The sequence below is a fragment of the Sceloporus occidentalis genome, unplaced genomic scaffold, assembly GCF_023333645.1.
Source record: "Sceloporus occidentalis isolate IW3139 unplaced genomic scaffold, rSceOcc1.0.p SCAF_1, whole genome shotgun sequence".
NCBI lineage: Eukaryota > Metazoa > Chordata > Lepidosauria > Squamata > Phrynosomatidae > Sceloporus > Sceloporus occidentalis.
Window position 1 is genome coordinate 161,477,327 of NW_028316981.1, and position 19,312 is coordinate 161,496,638.

General features: G+C 43.8%; 1 protein-coding gene across 2 annotated transcripts; it reads left to right on the plus strand.

The window, feature by feature from the left end:
- The first annotated feature begins 440 nt into the window (after nucleotides 1-440).
- Nucleotides 441-18,778, plus strand: ARF3 (ARF GTPase 3). Of its 2 annotated transcripts, none has more exons than XM_089479728.1 (5): nucleotides 441-531; nucleotides 8,548-8,758; nucleotides 11,734-11,844; nucleotides 13,696-13,820; nucleotides 16,826-18,778. In XM_089479728.1, exons 2-5 carry the CDS (start codon nucleotides 8,611-8,613, stop codon nucleotides 16,985-16,987), a joined length of 546 nt encoding a protein of 181 aa, XP_089335854.1. In that variant the 5' UTR covers nucleotides 441-531; nucleotides 8,548-8,610; the 3' UTR covers nucleotides 16,988-18,778. The 2 variants fall into 2 exon arrangements, with proteins under 2 accessions (XP_089335854.1, XP_089335847.1); XM_089479721.1 differs by lacking the exon at nucleotides 441-531 and adding an exon at nucleotides 551-644.
- The last annotated feature ends 534 nt before the right edge of the window (nucleotides 18,779-19,312 follow it).

Consider the following 19,312-nt stretch of genomic DNA (forward strand, 5'->3'; position numbering starts at 1 on the left):
CAAAGATAAAATATGGAAAAACCACAAGTAACAAAAACCCCACTATGTTTTCCCCTGAGAGAACACCTCTCTAGGAATCTCTAGGTCCTCCAGGGCAACTCTGTGGTCAACATCTGCCAGACACTGACCATAGAGTTGAGCTGGAGGAGCTACAAAGGCCTAGGGGACGGGGAGTGTCCTCTCTAGGAATCCCTAGGTCCTTCAGGGCAACCTTTGCTTAAAGCTGACCACAGAGTTGCCCTGGAGGACCTAGAGATTCCTAGAGAGAACATACACATTAACTGACACCCTCCCGTGGAGCGGGCCTCCCTCCAGTCCTAACACTCTCTCTTCCGGGAGGCTCCTCTATCCCTAGCAGTACCCTCCGCCCGCCTGACTGCTGCAGCCGCTACCATGGCGACGGAGGGCACCGGAAATCTCGCGAGGTTTATCAGCTGGGGGGAGTGAGGAGGAGTTCTCGCGAGAGCGTCGTGTCCACGGGCCTGCTGCTGCTGCTGGTGCTGGTGCTGGTGCTGCTGCTTCCGGCTGGCTGTAAGGGGAGGAGGGGGCCATCCCTTTGATTCCGCTGCTGTGGGAAGTCAGCTGGGCAGCTGGGCGGGGGGTCGGGCAGGCGGCCGGAGGGGGAGAGGCGCGCGCAGGAGCAGGTGGGTGCCCCGCGGCGGGGCCGGGCCTGGCTCTCCCTTGAGGGGCGGCCGGGGGCTCCAGGGAAGGGAGAGGGAGAGAGGAGGGGGAATAAGACGCTGAAGGGCAGAAGGAGGGAGGGGGCTGTTATTGAATGAATGAATGGATGAGTGTTTTTGGGGGGCCCGGAATCCCTGAACAATACTCCTGCTCCTCTGCCTGCCTTGGCTTCTGTGGAGGCGGCGTTGTAGGCGAAGGGGGCCTGGCTGCAAAGCAAGGCAAAGCAAGAGTGCGTGGGGATGGAAGGCCTCCTTGGCTGTGCGGGGCCCTCTGGGCGCCATGAAGAAGCGGGCCAAGGGAGTCATTCTCCCTTGGCGCAGGCGGAGGCTTTCCTGTCCGGCACCCAGAGGGGGGTCTGTGGGTTTGTAAGGGCTGTGTGGCCCGTGTTCTGGAAGGAGGAACTCTTGGGGGGGGGATCTGGAAGGGCTGGGGAATGGGGCTGCTTTACATTGGGAATTTTACTCTCTCTTAGGAGGCTTTATTGTTGCCTTTGGTGTTGTCATCCGCCTTGATTACAACAGAGGAAAAGGCGGGATATAAATAAATGATTGTTATTGTTACGTATTCAGGAACAAACTCTTCTAGACCCTGGCCACATCCCCCGAAACCCCCCACAAAACCCCTCCGTCTCCCCCTTGGCAAGGCCCCTGAGTCGCGTGCGTCTGCGCCCAGGATTGCCCCTCACTCCCACAGGAACCCCCTCCCCACCTCCAAGGACAGATGAGGAAACAGCGCTGAAAACACTCACAGAGATGCATGTCTCTTAGTCATGCTCAAAATGGAGGACCTTGTGGGGTTTCCTCCCGGACGGGAGCCTGGGATGGAGGACAGGCCCGGAGGGGGGAGGACGTGTTGTCTGGTTACCCTCCACTTTGGAGGAGGAGGAGGGGGCATTGGGGCTGGGTTGCTCATCGGTGCCAGTGAGTGTGGCAGCGCCTGTGTGGGAGGGGGAGGGCTGTGGCTCAGAGCAGGATTGGAACCGGGAGCTCGACGCGGTGCAGGCAGTGGAGGAGGAAAGGGAGGCAGGGCCAAGCTAGGCATGCCTGCCACTTTTTATACACACACACACACACACTGTGTCCAGTTCTGGGCACCACTGGAGCGTCTCTAAAGGAGGGCCACTAGAATGGGAAGGACCTGGAAACCATGAAGCCCTATGAGGAAAGACTGAGGGAGCTGAGGATGTTTAGCCTGGAGAAGAGAAGGTTAAGAGGTGATACGATAGCTCTGTTTAAATATTTGAAGGGATGTCATATTGAGGAGGGAGCAAGCTTGTTTCCTGCTGCTCCAGAGACTAGGACCCAATGGAGCAATGGATGCAAGCTGCAGGAAAAGAGATTCCACCTCAACATTAGGAGGAACTTCCTGAGAGTAAGGGCTGTCTGACTGGAACACACTCCTTCCCCAGAGTGTAGTGGAGCCTCCTTCCTTGGAGGTCTTTAAACAGAGGCTGGATGGCCATCTGTCAAAGGGGATGCTTTGACTGAGAGTTCCTGCATGGCAGAATGGGGTTGGACTGGATGGCCCTTGTGGTCTCTTCCAACTCTAGGATTCTATGTTTCTATGATATATACACATGTAAGTGTATCTTTATTAATTTTGTCATCATTAAAATTTAAAGACTAGATTATTGTTCTTCAGATGTACAGTTATATCATCAATAGTTCTCCAAATGTACAGTTATATCATTAACACTTCACCAAATAATATAATCAGTGCTTCCCCAAATGGACAGTTATATCATCAGTACAGCATGCCTCCAGTGGTTTTATGTGTCCTTGGCCCTGGCTTCTAAGGTATGGTAGAAGACAGGCCTATTAGTTGAAACAAGCCTTAAAAACAGAAGGAGAAAAACGGTATAGAGTTAGAAGTCATATCCAGAGGTGGCTGTATTGGATTTTGGATGTACAATAACATACAAACAGCAACACCTTTACAGGGTCAACCAGAACATACAAAATATGTGCCTCAAGATTATAATTCTCCAAATGTACAGTTATATCTCAGTACAGCATTCTTCTTGCTGTTTTATATGTCCTAGGCCCAGCTTCTGGCCTACCTGGCAGACGTAAAGTAGAAGGCAGGCCTACCAGCTGAAACAAGCCTTAAAAACTGAAGGAGAAAATATGTATAGAGTTAGAAGTCATATCCAGAAGTGGATGTGTTGGATTTTGGATATACAATAACATACAAAACCCATGAAACAGTGACACCTTTACGGAGTCAACCAGAATGCACAAAATATGCGTCACAAGATTATTATCCTCCAAATGTACAGTTATATCACCAATACCTCTCCAAATGCTTCTCGCTGTTTTATATGTCCTAGGCCTGGCTTCTGGCTTATCTCACTAAGGTAAGGTAGAAGCTGAAATAGGCCTTAAAATTCAAAGGGGAAAATCTGTATAGAGTTAGAAAACAGATCCAGGGCCGGCCATGTTGGGTTTTGGATGTACAGTAACATACAAAATCCACAAAACAGCTATACCTTTATAGGGCCAACCATAATGCACAAAATATGTGTCACCAGCTTTTGATGCTCCACTGGCTTCTTCATCTGGCAAAAGGTGTTAAAATTGGGACAAACTGGATCGCAAAGGCAGTAGCTTTTTGTCTTGATAATTGAATTTGTTTACAAACATAGACCAAAATGTACTAATGTAATTTAAATTTTATTTCCTGGATTTTAAAAATCTGCCAGTACTCCCATGCCCAGAAGGAGGAGTGAGGGACCCACCTGCATGAATACCCCTCCATACCTTCCAAACTGAGGACAGCAACCACAACATCTTGACCAAATGCAGGCCGTTGACTAGCATTGTAATTTTTTCCCTCCGGTATGATTTTTAACATTTTTGCCTGATGAAGAAGTCAGTAGAGCTTTGAAAGCTTGCAATATGTGTATTGTACATTTTGGTGGGCCCAAGGAAGGTATTACTATTTTGTGGACTTTGGATGATAATGTACTATAGACTTAGAAGAAATATTTAATGCTTCTTGGCTGAAGGGGATGCTAGTATTAACCAGCTGTATCCAATAAAAAGGGCACAAAAAGGGTTCTGGGATGTATCAGTGCCACCTTTGAACCTTTTGAGTTACATTGTGGGATGGACATAGCTCAAAGCTCTCTAGATGCCAGACAGCAATTCCCATATGCAGTAGCCAGCACAGCCAGCTGAGAAGCATGGGAATATGTCAGTGAAGTCTTGCATCACAGCTGGAAGTTACTCAGGTGGGGGGGAGGCCGCAATGACGACTGCTGCCATATGGGGCTTGCCTGGCATGCTTTGCGTGATGGGCAGCGCCTGGCATGTGTTTCTCCCCCCTCCCCCGTCCTGTCTTTCAATATTGTTAAACAGGAGAAAGGATCCCTTATATGCCTGGGCTGTGTTTTGTGATGACAAACCTACCCTACCCCCAACACTCTGGATTTGAATCCTGTTCACAATCCAAACATGAGTATCATCTTAGTCTGTAACCCTGCTTCAATCCACTGGGAGGGGCGGGGAAACATAAATAAATTTTATTATTATTATTATTATTATTATTATCATCTAGACTCCTTCTTACAATGTTGGTACCCTGGAATTGAGGTTAACCCCAAATAAGAGCAGGATAAGCAATTTACACCGTTCTAAACGTATTTAGATCAAGTACATCTTTATAGAAATATGCATTCCTCATCTAAGATTCAAGTGTTTTACTTCTCATGTTCCAGAACTACATGGCACCTCTTGCTGTACCATGTTGGGAATTGTAGTCCCCATTCTTAAACTATTAACACTAATAGTCATATTGGATTATGCCAGTTGTCCATTTAGTTTCTTTGTCTGACCTTCACAAAACTCCTGTGTTTTTCTGTGCCTTGAAGTCATTTTCAACTTATGGCAACCCTAAGGCAAACCTATCATGGAATTTTCTTGGCAAGTTTCTTCAGAGGGGGTTTGCCATGAGGCTGAGAGAGTGTGACTTGGCCAAGGTCACCCAGTGGGTTTACATGGCAGCTTAGTGGAAAAAATAGTTCTAACAGTTGGGTCTTCTGCCACTAACTACCAGAAGGTTAGGGGATCCATAATTAATTATTGCTCCTGTTGGCCTTGTCAATAATTGCGTAGAGTGGTGTAGCTAATATTTCCACCATACTTTGCCTTCCTTGGTGACTTCTGCAAGACTTCAGTGGAGAGGATGACAAATGAGGTGCATGGGTACCCCTGTTTTCAGCTTCCCTTCTTACAACAGGGGTGGGGAAAGTGTGGCCCGCCAATCACATGCAGCCCTGAGGCCAACTTTTGTGGCCCCAAAACTCCTCTGTAACACTCCCAAAAGCTGCACAACCCTTAATTTATATATTTTTAGAAACGCTGATTATCAGGAATTTTTTTGGTCAAAAACCAGCCAATACAGATAAAAACTGGCCACCTGTATTTACTTCTCCCACTTCTCTCCCCCAGAAATAAACAAAAAATGTGGCTAAAATGGAAGCTGGCAATGACAAGGTATCACTTCATTCAAAATGCAACAGCGCAACCCATGAGACGGATGGGGGAGAGATTGGCCTCTGCCCCTCTACAGTTGCTCATTTGTGTCTTACAAGTTCATAGAAATAGCAGCCATACATAAAAGATCTAGTTCAGTTCGGCTGCCATGAGGCATACCTTATCTGCACTCAGGGCAGATTGTTGGGCAAAATCTGCTCCCTGCTAGCACTGCCTAATGAGCACTTCCAGTATCTCATAGGGAATATTTTTTTAATCCTATTGAAACCGAGTGACTGGCTTCCACACCACCTCCAGTTATGTAGCCCAGCCACTCTGGTGTGGGGGAAGAGGAATGTGGGCCTCCACTTGCATTATGCATGCATGTTGATGAGCTGGAGGTTGCAAATAACACTTTTCGTTTGTGATCTCTCTGCACTCTAGTTTCCAGATCTCTAGTTGGCAGCTAGTTTTCCTGGAGAGTCATCAATGTTCTGCTTGTGAAATGGCTAGTGGGAACATTGTCCCCAACCTATAGCTTGGAAGAGTTAACTTTTTAATGGACTACATTCCATGTTGGTTGGCAGATTCTGAAAGTTTTAATTATAAAGGTTTTGATTATAAGTAACTTTTCCAGATTCTGATGTAGTCTGACAACATGTCCTATTGTAACAGCTGCTACCCCTTCTTGTTAGTGTCCCCTTGAGCTTTTAGAGTGGCATCTGTGATGCTAGCTTTGGTCCATAAACTCCCAGCTACTGACTCCCATTTAGAATCAGTTTGCTCAAGTTTTCTCCTTTCTCAGCTTTGAGATCATGATCCTCTTAATGAAGATGTTTCTGGAAGAAAGCAGCAAAACTGGAAGAATTAGGTATGAACAGAAAGGTATCTTTAGGATGTTCTTGTTTGTCATTGTTGTGTGCCTTCAAGTTGCTTCCGACTTAAGGTGAATCTACCATAGGGTTTTCTTGGCAAGATTTCTTGAGAGGTGGTTTGCCATTGCCTTCCCCTTTCTTGTTTTCTTGGTTTAAACTCTCCTTTCTCATGTACAAATACCTGTAAGAGATTTGTCTATGATTTTAGGAACAAATAGAACAAAGTTGTCAGATTAGCTAGTATCCATTTTGTAAAACATTTTTAGTAATGGAAATCTTTCCATGGTCTATTTTTGGGTTCTTGTAATTGTGACACTTGCCAGGTGTCATTGTCAAGCTTTGAGTTCTTTTAAGATAGGAGGAGGAAGCTCACAGATCTCTGCATAATGGACTATAACTGCCATTATATTTAACCATTGGTCATGCTGGTTGTGGCTAATGGTAGTGCCACTGAAAATATAAAACCAGAGATAGTTAATGGTGTTTTGTGTTGTAAATAATTGTATTTGATTTTAATAATAAAATTTAATAAAAATAAAAAAAAAATATAAAACCAGAGATAGAAGCCTCTGTGATAAATCTTTGGGTGGAAATAGTTTCCCCGTGACCACAGAAAACAAAGCAGAGGGACAGCAAGGGTTCTAAGGAGCTACTTGCTTTTCCCCCCTTTGGTCAATAAGAGTGGCCTCCAAATGAACAGCCTGAGAAGGTTCCATGAACTGGAGAAGAGGATACCCATTTTCCTTGCTGTTGCAGGTGCTGTGAATGAATAACAAAATTGTGTAGGTGGACGAGATACTGTGAAAATGTTTCAGGGTATTAAAGTCTGTGGTTTTTATTTTCAAGGCTGGCTTAATGTGCAGAAAGTGTAGCTTTCAGGTTGTTTTTTAAACACTTCCTTTTGCTTCAAACATGATTTTATTGGATATATTTTTCAAGGGATTCTTAGATTTGGATCATACATAACAACATGCAAGTGCGAATGAGCCATGACAGGTGGCTACCATGGATAGGACCTTAATGTCTCCTTGTACTAAAATGCTTTCAGTAGGGCTCGTTTGTTTTACCTTTGGTGATGCAGCTGCTCAGTGTATCACTTATGCTGTAGTATGAGGTTTAAATTGATAGCAGGGTTGGCGGACTTAAATCAGGTTGTTGGTTTAATGCCTTTAAAAAACACTCCTGGTTTGTTTAATTGATTATTTTTTTTCTTTTTAAAGAAGTTATTAAATTATTACTGTTTTCCAATCCTCTTATTGGAATAGCAGTGGCTGTTTGAATATAAACATTTTAATGTAAAGTCGAAGGCTTTCATGGCCAGCATCCATAGTTTTTTGTGGGTTTTTCGGGCTATGTAGCCATGTTCCAGAAAAGTTTCTTCCTGACATTTCGCCAGCATCCAGAAACTTTTCTGGAACATGGCCGCATAGCCCGAAAAACCCACAAAAAACTATGGATGCCAGCCATGAAAGCCTTCGACTTTACATAGCCTGAAAAACCCACAAAAAACTATATAAACATTTTAACTTTATCAGTTTATTGGCAGTTCATGGTTAGTCCATTATCCAATGTCAGTTACTTCTTTTTAATTGCTTTATTTTATATTCAAGAAATGACATTCAGAAACAAATCCTTCTCTTAATATAAGTTCAACCAAAACGGAGAGTACTTTGTATGTTTTATTATGTATCATCTTCATATATTCAGATTTAATAGGAATAATATGCAGTAAAAATTGGTGTTTTATTGAAAGATGTAAATTATATCAAAGCTTAATAACTTTGGATTGTTAATGTTAGAAAGCATTAAAATGGTTGATAAAGCTTTCTAATAATAAAATAATGTTTCCCAGTATTAATATAACAAGCGGGATTCAATTTTTTCATTAAAACATTAATGCAAAAACCTCCTTTATTCAAAAAATATTTTTGGTGCGTGTGTGGTTTTTTGTTTTTTAGAAATATTTTTCTGAAACTTGCTTTATAGGAAGATGGCTAATTCATCATATTTTTGCCAATATGTGGAATTTATGAGCATGGGGTAGGGAAATTGTGGAACCTGGTAGCAAGAGGGTGGTTGTGGCCCTCTGGATGTTGTTGGACTCCCAGCTCCCACCATCTCAAGAATAGCCCATGAACTTTGTTGGTGCCTTGAATACTTTTGCACTTTTCCCAAAGTAGCACAGTAGGGGAAGAGGAAGCAGACAAAATCTTTCAAAAATTTTCTGAGGCACCTATTTCATCAGTGTTTTATTTCCTTCATAGCTACTGCACATGCTGCTTTTCCCCCCTCCTGCTGCTGCTGCCAGCACCTACACTGGCAGAGGTATTCCAGGGAGGGGTAGTGCACCAACAGGATTTTGCATATAGTCAGCAATACCTAGAGAGCTACCACTTCCTGTACTAGTCCTTGCTTGGCTAGTCTTGAGATCTGTTTCCTCAGCTGTGTTTAATCTCCCAAGGCCTGCTGAGAGAAGGTGTCATTTCTCTATTTAATGATCATTTCTTACCTAATAGGACTTGTCCTTTGACATCACCTGGACAGAAGAAGCTAAGTCCTGCACTGTTGAACCTGCTGCCATGGGGAACATTTTTGGCAACCTGCTGAAGAGCCTGATTGGCAAGAAGGAAATGCGCATCCTTATGGTTGGGCTGGATGCTGCTGGAAAGACCACCATCCTCTACAAGCTCAAGCTGGGAGAGATTGTTACTACCATCCCTACCATTGGTATGGCCTCTAATCTGAAGTATGGAATGTGTCTTCTCCTCCAGCTTCCTTTTTGAGAGTGAATTGCAGTCATATGATTTCTGCTTGATGAAGCTGATCATATGACTGCCAATTCAGGTCAGCGATGTAAGCAAGCACCCAGTTTCCCCAGACACATTTCCCAGTCTGTCTTTCTTATTGCACCTGTTGTTTAGTTCCAGTTCTTAGAAAGCTAGGAAATGGGGGTGGTCTAATATTTTAAAGCAGTTTTTCTGTCATTTGTACTAGTCTTCCTGTCCTGATGGGAAGCACCCAGTGGGCTAAATAAGCATGACTAACAGAGTTGGGAGTGGCTAGATCAGAAGTGAAACTTAAATGCAGGCACAGTCCTGTTTGCAGTGCCAGTAGCTTGTCTAGGCTTGATTTATTATTGGCTCCTAAGTTTCATCTCCAGGTTTGGAAGGGGCTGTGTTTGGAGCCAGGTCCTCAGCTAGATGAAAAAGTACTTCTTGGAGTACAGCTCCCACAATTCCAGCTGGGGTGTTTGGTAATTGTAGTGGTTAGAACATTAAAGTTAGGATCATCCAAGCCATAGGATTTCCCATGAACATGCATGGATGTGAGAGTTAGACAGTGAAGAAAACTGATAGAAGAAGAATTAAACTCATTTGAGATGTGCTGGAGATATCATGGATGACCATGAGAACAAACAAATGGTTTTCTCTAGCAGATCAAACCTGAACTCTCCCTGGAAGCCAAGATGATTAAACCAAAACTGTTGTACTTTGGACACATTGTGAGAAGGCATGACTCACTAGAAAAGACAATAATGCTAGCAGTGGTAGAGGGCAGTAGAAAGAGACGAAGAACCCATACCAAATTGATAGACTCAGTTAAGGGGGCCATGGGCCTGAGCCTGCAGGACTTGAGCAGAGCAGTTGAGGACAGAAGGGCTTGCAGGTGTCTCCATGAGTCAGAGTCGACAACAGCAATAGTTAGAATCCAAGAAGGGAACATTTCCAAACTCTGGTTTGGTGCCTGCCTAATAGCTTTTGTACTGTTCCCAGTTAAGAGTGGAACTGAGTACATTCACAGGTGGTAAACCAAGATAACTTCATCCAGCTTTCCAGGCATATTCTGCAGAGTTATCATAAAGCCTGTTTGGGCAATGAGAACATGAGAAGAGCTCTGCTAGGTCAGAATCTCATGGATACCTATATAGTATGCATACAGTTTCTGCCTGGAATAACACAAGGCGGGGGATGAGGGTTAGTTCCTTTCTTTGCTGTTCTCCCTCAAGCAACTGCTATTTGAAGATACACCTCTTCTCAACTTTGAGACTCTCATTGCAGCCATTGTGGGTCTTTGCTTTCAACAGATCACTCTAATCTCTGGATTACAACTGGGTTGTCAAATGGTTTTTACCTACATGAGTGGGAAGAAAGCAAACTAAGTAGTATTGCAGTTATATTGTCCATAAAATAAATCAGATGAGAACCCAGGTCCTTTGTTCTCTGTTAAAACAATAATCAGCAAATAACAAAGTGAAAACATTAAAATATAAAATATTACATAAAAATTCCAACACCAATTCTAATATGATAAAATTTACCAGTAGGAATTAAACATAGAAAAGAAGCCTTAAGAGAGGTAAAACTTTGAGAAATGCCTCATAATCATTTGCATTGGATTTAGCTAATGCCATTTTAAAAAGTTGCAGCTCTTATAAAATCTTTATCAAAAAGCAAAAATTATACACACACATACAGTATATATATAGCAGACGGACCAATTGCTTTTAATAGCTAACAACTCAACATTGTATTTTTCTCTAATTTTTGTTGACAAAGGTCACCTAAAGAAATAGGGGAGGTCCTCACCTTCATCCAGACCACAACAACAGTAGTGTAGATGATAAGGGAGTTTTGGCTGTCCAGAATTGTGGAAGGCATTAGCTGAAACCTTGCTAACATTAGATCTCTTTTTAAACAAACCTTTTATATTTTAAAGTAGTAGTCCTCTGGGCCTAGAAAGTATTTAAGTAAATTATACCAAGGGGAGATTTTAACTGACAAAAAAATAAAAATGCAAAGTCGTCTTGCAAGAACCTAACATTTGCACGTAAGTTAAGTTCTTTCTTTACTGATTTTTTTTGCTGATTTTTCTGGGAAAAATACATTTCTGAAAAGCCAAATTAATGAAGAAGACATGTGATATTTTGATATCAAGATTTTTATTTTGAGGCGCTAAGAGCCAGTTGTTACTGAAGACATGGTTTTGCTATGTGATTTTCTGGCATTCCTTTTTGTCTTAACTAGAAGTTAAACACAAGCAGACAGATCTTCATGAGCCAGGGTTGTGATTCCATTTCCAGACACAAGTACTGTACCAGGAATGTATCCTGGAGTTCTCAAGACAGTTCTTAAAGTTCTAATCTGGATGCTATCCACATCTGCAACAACTTGGAGAGTTAACAGTAGTTCCCATGGGTACTTAAAAACCACTGGTGATCCATAGCTAAGATTCAGACTTCAGAAGTGGTGAATTTGGTCAGTGTGTGCTTAAACCCAACCATGGGAAGATGCCCAGTAGTGATTGTTTTTAGTAGTGAGTGTTGAAACCAAGGAACCCCTTTTAAATTCCAGTTGTCAGATAAAGAACTTGCCTTTTCAGTATCATGCTGGAAATTGCTGGGTTGGCATCACAATGGAAAAACAGGTCTGTTAGCTAAATCTTGGAGCCTAGCACACCTCTCTCGAGATGGATCCCACTGTGGGAGAAAGGCAGGATATAAATCCTGGAAATAAGTAAATAAACATATTAATAGAGAGTGTGTTGTCCTGGAATGGTGCAAACTGGCTGAAACCAATGCAAGGCCTACTGTTGATTCCTCTCATTGAGTATCCCTGTACGTTGTATGATTCTTGACTCCCTCAGGCTCCCAGGGATGGCTCAGTTCCCTACTGTGTAGTATTAATGAATGTCTTTTTCTTCAGGATTCAATGTAGAGACAGTTGAGTACAAGAACATCAGCTTCACTGTGTGGGATGTTGGTGGCCAAGACAAGATACGGCCCCTATGGCGGCACTACTTCCAGAACACCCAGGGTATGATAAGTAGTTATCTTTTTATTTATATAGGCCTGTTACAGACAGGCCAAAATAAAGCTGCTTCGAGTCACTTTGGAGGTATGGTATTTCAATGATGCATGCGTCCTAAGAGTCCAAAAGCCACACCAAAGCCACGCGCCAGTTCTAAGGACTAGAGTGCAGATTTGGTGCGGCTTTTGGACTCTTAGGATGCATGCATCATTGAAATACCATATCTCCAAAGTGACTCGAAGCAGCTTTATTTTGGCCTGTCTGTAACAGGCCCTAGTATCTTTCTGTATCCCCTTCCCACTACTCTTCTTTCATGTTAACAGATCTTGGGGTTTGTTTCATATTGGTTCACCTTAGAAACAACAGCCTCTGAACATACTTGAACTGTACTTGTTCTTTCAGAAGTAAGTCAAGAGACTGCCTCTTGTCACTTTTCATCCCAGGAGAAGCAGTCATTTAAATCAAGGGTGGGATAAGTACAACTCTCAGAATCCTTTACCATTGTCTGTGCTGCTAGGGCTGCTGAGAGATGCAGTCCAACAGGTCCCCAGGTCCCACCCTTGATCGAAACACGAGCAGGGTGTCAGGTACCTCGTTGACAAAGAGAATGTGATGACACATGTGGAGTGGAAAAATAATCAGGAATGTAGCTGAAAATTCTTCACCTTAAAAAAAAAGTTGAAAGAGTGATCATTTTGGCCTCGGTTGATGAATCAGGATTATGGAGTAGGCAGAAACTACATGGAGTTAGATTGGGGTTAAAAATTCAGGACCTTTTGCTAAGTAAAGGAACGCTAAAGAAAGTGGACAAATTTTACTTGTTGAATGCTTAAGCACAATGGACATCTAGTAGATGCTCTGCAGAGCAGTATGAGCCTTAAGTCACTCAGCTGTAGTGAGTTAAAAATTGTCTCCAGGTGACCAAATAGGAAGAGATTTTTGTTCCTCTTTCTGTCAACAATTTAATAAGAACACATTATCAAAAGAAATAAAGAGTTTATTTGAACTGCTCAGTTTTGTTTTTTCTCTTGCAAGACTTGTGTAGGATTATCTGCTTCAGATTGAGCTCTAAGAAAGGTGAACAAATTGATCCATGGTATCTTTTCCAGCTCTGCAGTGTTAGGCTTCTGTGGTATGCCTAACATTGTACAGTCTAAATCCAGAAACTATCACTCAGTCCTCTGTTGGGCTCAGCATTCTCCCAAAGACTTCTTGTTGAGGGCATTCAGCTGGTGATCACAAAACCTTGGTTTAATCCACCATGTTTTTAGTTTTTGTTTTGTTTTGTTTTTAATCAAATAATATTCTTGGACTAAGAGAACACTTTAAAACTTGTGTTTGCATTTTCATCATAATCCTAAACCTAAAGTTTCAAAACCAGGACAATGTGCCCATTTATATTTTGTGAGATAATACAATTGTTGACAACCTCAAAATATTACATACTAAAAAAAGGCAGGAAGATTGAGCTAATATGGTTGTTCTGTTGAGGAACTTTGTATTTTTTTTCTTCAGTAGACTTCTCTACTTTAGTAGATGAGATGTGCATTCCTGAATATACCTAAGAGTAAACTTAACTTTCTGTATCTAGAGGGAAAACATGAGATTGGAAATTGGTTTGCATCTGAACATTTCCTGATTGCTGGAGTTTTTTAAGTGCTGCTGTTTCATCTGTAATTATCAGAGCTCCTGTGCCCACAATCCCATTATTTTAAAGTTCTGGTGTAGATAAATATGACTTCTATCTTCTTACCTCCTTGTTTTTAGCTTGCAAATTGCCTGTTTTTGAGCCATATGTACATTCTCCCTCCCCACTCCACCTCAAGTTTGAGTCAAGTGTGTTCGTCTCTGTTTCAGGTTTGATCTTTGTGGTGGATAGCAATGATCGGGAGCGAGTGAATGAGGCACGTGAGGAGCTGATGAGGATGCTGGCGGAGGATGAACTGCGTGATGCTGTTCTTCTTGTCTTTGCTAACAAGCAGGTTAGTCCTAGCTGGGAGATCGGGGTTGCTTCTTAGCCTTGGAGACTAAGGGCCAGTATAGACGGTACTTGATGCTGCCCCTTTGAGCGCTGGATTGGGGCCACAGCAAACACACACCATGGCCCAATCCAGCATTTTTCCAGCCCAAAAAGAAGTGGCAAGATGCCACTCAACAACAGTGCCAGCACCTTGCCACTTCTTTTTGGGTGGAAAAAAGTCACCCTTTCTGGCATGGCATCAGCTCCTCTGTGCTCCTGCAGTGTGCAGTGTCTGAACGCTGCACCACTGCCTGGTCTTTGGTTGGTTGGGTTGCGTGACTCCGGCTTGGAGGGCAGTGGGGCTATGCCCCCATGCCACCTCCATGCTGACGCTTACTACCGGTCTGTTTCGGCCCCAAGTTGGGGAGACTAGTATGAGTTTCTTGGAAAGGGGCACTGAGCTGATTTTGTGAGCATCTTCTCCTCTGAAAGATTGCATCCATTCTTACCATTTAGTCTTGTTAGGAATAAGAGGTCTTTCTGGCACTAAGGTTTGGAGGAAAGCTTTTAATGTACTGGATTTAAGAGAGCAGAGCTTCTGCCTTGTTCTCTAGGGCAGGAGTGAGGAAAGTGTGGACTGCAGACTGCATATGGTCCCAAGCCTCAGTGAAAGCGGGGAGAGCAAGCCACTGGCCACGTCAGTGCACTCTGTATTTTAATCATTTTTTTAAAAGTTAAATTAAAATATATAGTTAAACCAAAATTGGTCAATACTGAAAGTGTCCACCAGACTTGTTGCAGTTCTCCATTCTGTTGTAAGGCAAGGAGAGGAAGTATGTGCAACCCCAGATGTTTTTAGACCGTGTATCACCCCAGGCAGCATAGCTAGTAGCAGTGGATGGAAGGAATTGTAGTCTACAGATTTTTGAGATGCACATGTATTCTACCCACTCCATTCTAGAGAAGCTTGGGCATGAGCCAGCATTACCACATCATCTCCAAGGGTGTGGTAAAAGGTGGCCGCTTTCTTCCTCACAGCTAGCTTATTTGTTATATCAAATAAGTGATATAGAAAGAGCTGGATTAGTCCACATGTTACAGGTTTATTAGTTGACATCACAGGTATGGGGGAGCATCTTTATAGACCACTTTATGGTGATCTGACACAGTTCCAGGTTTATAATCACTACCACTGATAGGAATGCCCGTTTCCCACCTATTCAGTGTTTGGGCATTAGGTAAAATAACCCACCCTTTTACTTGGCAGTCCTGGCAGTGACATACCTTAGCATTCACATAGCATTGGAATGTGCATTTTGCTCTCCATGCCTGGGCCAGCCTAGCTTCTGTTTTGCCCAGTTCATTATCTTTTTCAAGAAAGTATCTGTCAGGATTTTGAATGGGATGGTTTTTCTCCATTCTGTTCCTGTTGCAAGAATAAGCAACTTACGTTCCTACAGTTGTTGTTGGACTTCAGGTTGCATGATCTCTTGCTGTTGGCTATATTGGATAAGGCAGTTGGACATTGCAGTCAAACAACCTACGGACAGTTTCCTGTTGTCCATTCTTGTGATATAGGCTTCCAAAAGAGTCTCTAAATGAGAGTACATAGAAAGGGGTTGTTGTTTTTGTTTGTTTTCTGATTACCCTCCCCCCCTTACACACACACACACACACAGACACACACAGACAAATGATGTGCAGGTATTGGTAGTTAATACTGGGATGTAACTGTATAGATGTAGTAACTGACACTGATTTGAGCCCTGAATTCCATACCTTGGAAAATATCTTTTTCCCCATTCATATAATAAGATTGTGTTTCCAGCTGGCTTTGGGCCATGTTGCGGGCATGATGTTTAGACGACGTGTGCCCAAACACTGCTGGAAGCTGCACGGAGAGCAAGCCTGGATGGGAAAAGCCAGCCGCAAAAGAAGTGGGGAAGGTCCACTCTTCGCCAGCATCCCGCTCCGGACCAGACCTGTTCAGTTGCCATGGTCCCATGCTGATCAGGGTGGGAGTGGCCTCTGGCTGCTTCTTTTACTCTGTCTGCATGGCCCCCTTGTTAGTGTACTTTGTGAAGAGTCCTGAGGTGGACTCACAAATTGGAAGGGAGCCAATGTGGTGTACTTATTAAAATCTGGGGGTTAGGATATGGAAGATCCATGTCCACACCCCACTCAACCATGAAACCCACTGGGTGACCTTGGACCAGTTTCTCTCTCTCCTTCTGGTTTACCAAATAGGCTTGTTTGAAGGGAAAAAAGAGAGCCAGTTGAGTTCATATTGAACTCATTGGAGCAAAGGCAGGATATAAATGTAATAGTAATTATTTAACAATAGATATTTAATTGTTTTTCCCCCAGACAATATGTGTAGTGGTAGTGAGTTATTAGATGGTCTTCACTGGGTAAAAAACAAATGCTTCCATGCCCTGCATTCCTCTAAGTAGAAGGAGAAAAAAGAGAGAGAGAAAAGAAAGAAAAATAAAAAAATGACTCAAATTAGAAGATACCTGCAAGCTTTCTTGTTGCACACAGGTTGTATTTTTCTTTACACAAAATATATGAAGCCCATCCTGTGTAGGCATTGACTATTATGGAAAGACTTGACAAAAAGACTAACAGACTGAGACAGGAGGGATGCCATTACTGGCAGGGTTTGATGATTTAAACCAATTTGGTTTAAATCAAATGACCCAGAGTTATTTTTGAACCCCCAGGTGTCCCTTCTAGAACTTCAAAAGTCAGCCAGCAGCTTTTAGAAAGGCCTCTTCTGGGCCTAAAACAGCTGGTGGGGGCAATATTGCCCCCCGCAGGGATATGAGGGTCATTTAGAGCAAAAAACTCCCAATTATCAAAGTTTTCAGGTTGCGCTTGGTGGAGGGTGACTCCCAAGGTCCCAGAGGTAGCGGCTAATGGAGCTCCTATTTCCTGACCATTGCCCACCACTACCTGTAAGTGTCCCACTGTGTTTCCTGCGGCTCACTTTTTCATCTTGTCTTTATCTTCTACTTCCTCCCCCAGGACCTCCCCAATGCCATGAACGCAGCAGAAATCACGGACAAGCTGGGCCTGCACTCACTGCGCCACCGCAACTGGTACATCCAGGCCACCTGCGCCACCAGTGGCGATGGCCTCTACGAGGGCTTGGATTGGCTGGCCAACCAGCTGAAGAACAAGAAATGAGTGCAGGAGGGGGCAGGGCTAAGCCCCTGGCTGTGGGTTCCATTTTGGGTTGATCCCCCCATTCCTTCCTGCTCTCCCCAGTCCTCCCCTCCCTTCCCTTTCCCCTGTTGGGTTTGCTTTTCCTTGCCGGCACCGGTTGCTGTGGGGGTGGGGGTGGGGGCAGGGTGGGGTGAACTTTTGGTTTCCTTCTTCTCTCTCTCTCTCAATCTCTCTCTCGCTCTCTCTTTTTCTCTTATTTTCTCATGTCTTGGCTCTGCCAGGAATTTTTTTGCACGGTCTCTGTGTGTGCGCGTGCGTGTGTGATAAATATATATATAGAGATAATAAAATATATGGGTGTGGTGGGAGGGTTTGGGGCAAGTGGAGGTTGGACACCAATTCTGTGGCCTTTCTTTTTTTTTTCTCTCTCCTTGTTTTCTTTTCCCCTTATTTCCCTTTCCTTTCCCTATTTTTGTTGGTCAGTTTTGTATTCTCTTGGTAGTCTGTGAAACTTGGCACGCTCTTTGACTGGAGGTGACCTGTACTCAGTGGCAGCTGCTTTACTTGCTTTCTTTAGTGTGCTGTTAGTGCAGAGTGGAGGCTGGCAGCAGGAACCGTGGGCAGCCCTGTTTGTGCGCTGGGGAGGCAGAGGTAATAATTGCAAAAGGGGGATTCACAGAAATGGGGCCACAGGTAGGCAAAAGGCCTTTTTCTCCTTCTTGATGGGGAGACATTGGAATATGAGGGACCCAGGGAGTTCCACTTAATTATATCCCCCGCCCCCTAGTTAGGTATTTCTTTCTTGCCTTGTGTTTGCGTTTGGCAGTGGCCCCTGCTCAGAAGAATGAGATTGCAGCAATACTGAGCATTCTTTTAAAAAACATTTCTTGTCTCCCCATTTATTGCCCCATTAACAACATCATTAGTGACGCATGTTAGCAACTCTTGGTGCTGCTGATGAACTGAATCGCTTGCATTCCAACCTCTCTGGCTGTGTGGCACCTGGGGCCCTCTGTGGTTTGCCTGTCCTCAGCCCCATGGATCTCTTCAGTTCTTTCAATTCCCTATTCCAGAGAATTGGACCAGCATTCATTGGGCATGGGCATGGGCTGCTGAAAAGGTTTGGGACCAATGCTGTCAACAGCTACCTGTACAAAATCCTTCCCTGCTTTCCCTGCTGTTTCCCTTCATGGGACAGGCATGGCAGCACCCTGGCTACTAAATATTTCGACCAACTTGTTCTGCCATCCCTCTGGAGGCTTCACAAGGGCATTCCCCCCCCCCCCAATTGCTGCCTGTACCACATGTGTCATTGCATCAGATAGGTGACTTTTCCCTTATTCTCTCCTGCCCAGAGGTATAACTCTGGTTCTTGAAAAATTTGTTTTCCATGCTGGGGAAAGTGGAAGAATCTTTTTTCCTCTCCCCCCCCCCTTTTAAATTTTTTTTGGGGGGAGGGAGGGAGGGTAATGATTGTATTAGGGTCAGACCCAGTTCACTGCATGTAACCTTCTGGCCACTCCCTGCCTCTGGACAGTGTTGGTACTGCGTGTTCCCCTTCCCCATTCTGGCAAATATGTATTGACTTCTTTCTCTTCCCACCGCCTACCTCCCTCTCCTACCCGTCTTCCCCCCTCCAAAAAAATCTTCTGTTCCCTTTGCTTGGTGTAAAGTGGTTTACCATTCCCCTTTTGGATTTTGTTCATTCTCAGGGCCATGGCTCCCTATACGTGTTTTTCTTGGGCCCCCCTGAACAGTTGGATGCACCATGACCTCTGTGCACCCTCATTGGATATTAAACTTGTTTATGTAGCTGCTGGCTCCAGTTTTGTGTTTGGGGGGCTGTTAGGGAATGTGCTGTGTGTTACAAGGTTCTCCCAGGTTTGTTCATTCCTGTCTTCAGGGGAAATGGTTTGAGAGTTACTATATGTAGTTGAGGAATACAAAATAACCCTTTGAAAATGGAATCTGTATACCTGATCCTCGGTACAGGAGATTTTTGATGATCCAAGAGGGTTTGGGCTGCATTTTGGATCTGAGACTGAGATTCTGCACTCTGACATTTGACCAAAGAATGAGATTTTGTGCTTTTCCCACCCTCTGAGTAGAAGCCTCTAGGTTTACTGGCAATTCAGTTTTTTAAAAAGCCTTTCCCACCTCAGTGTTTCTCTTCCTCCAGCCCCCTACCCAGCTTCCTCTTAGCGTTCCTTTAGACATTGCTAGCCCAGGACTGGTGATGGACATGTAGACGCTGACTTTAATTAGAAACAGCTTAACTGAGCTGCACTTCGCTCTGAGGAGGGGGCGTCTTTGATCCAAAGTGGTGTTTAGCTCCCTCCCTTCCCT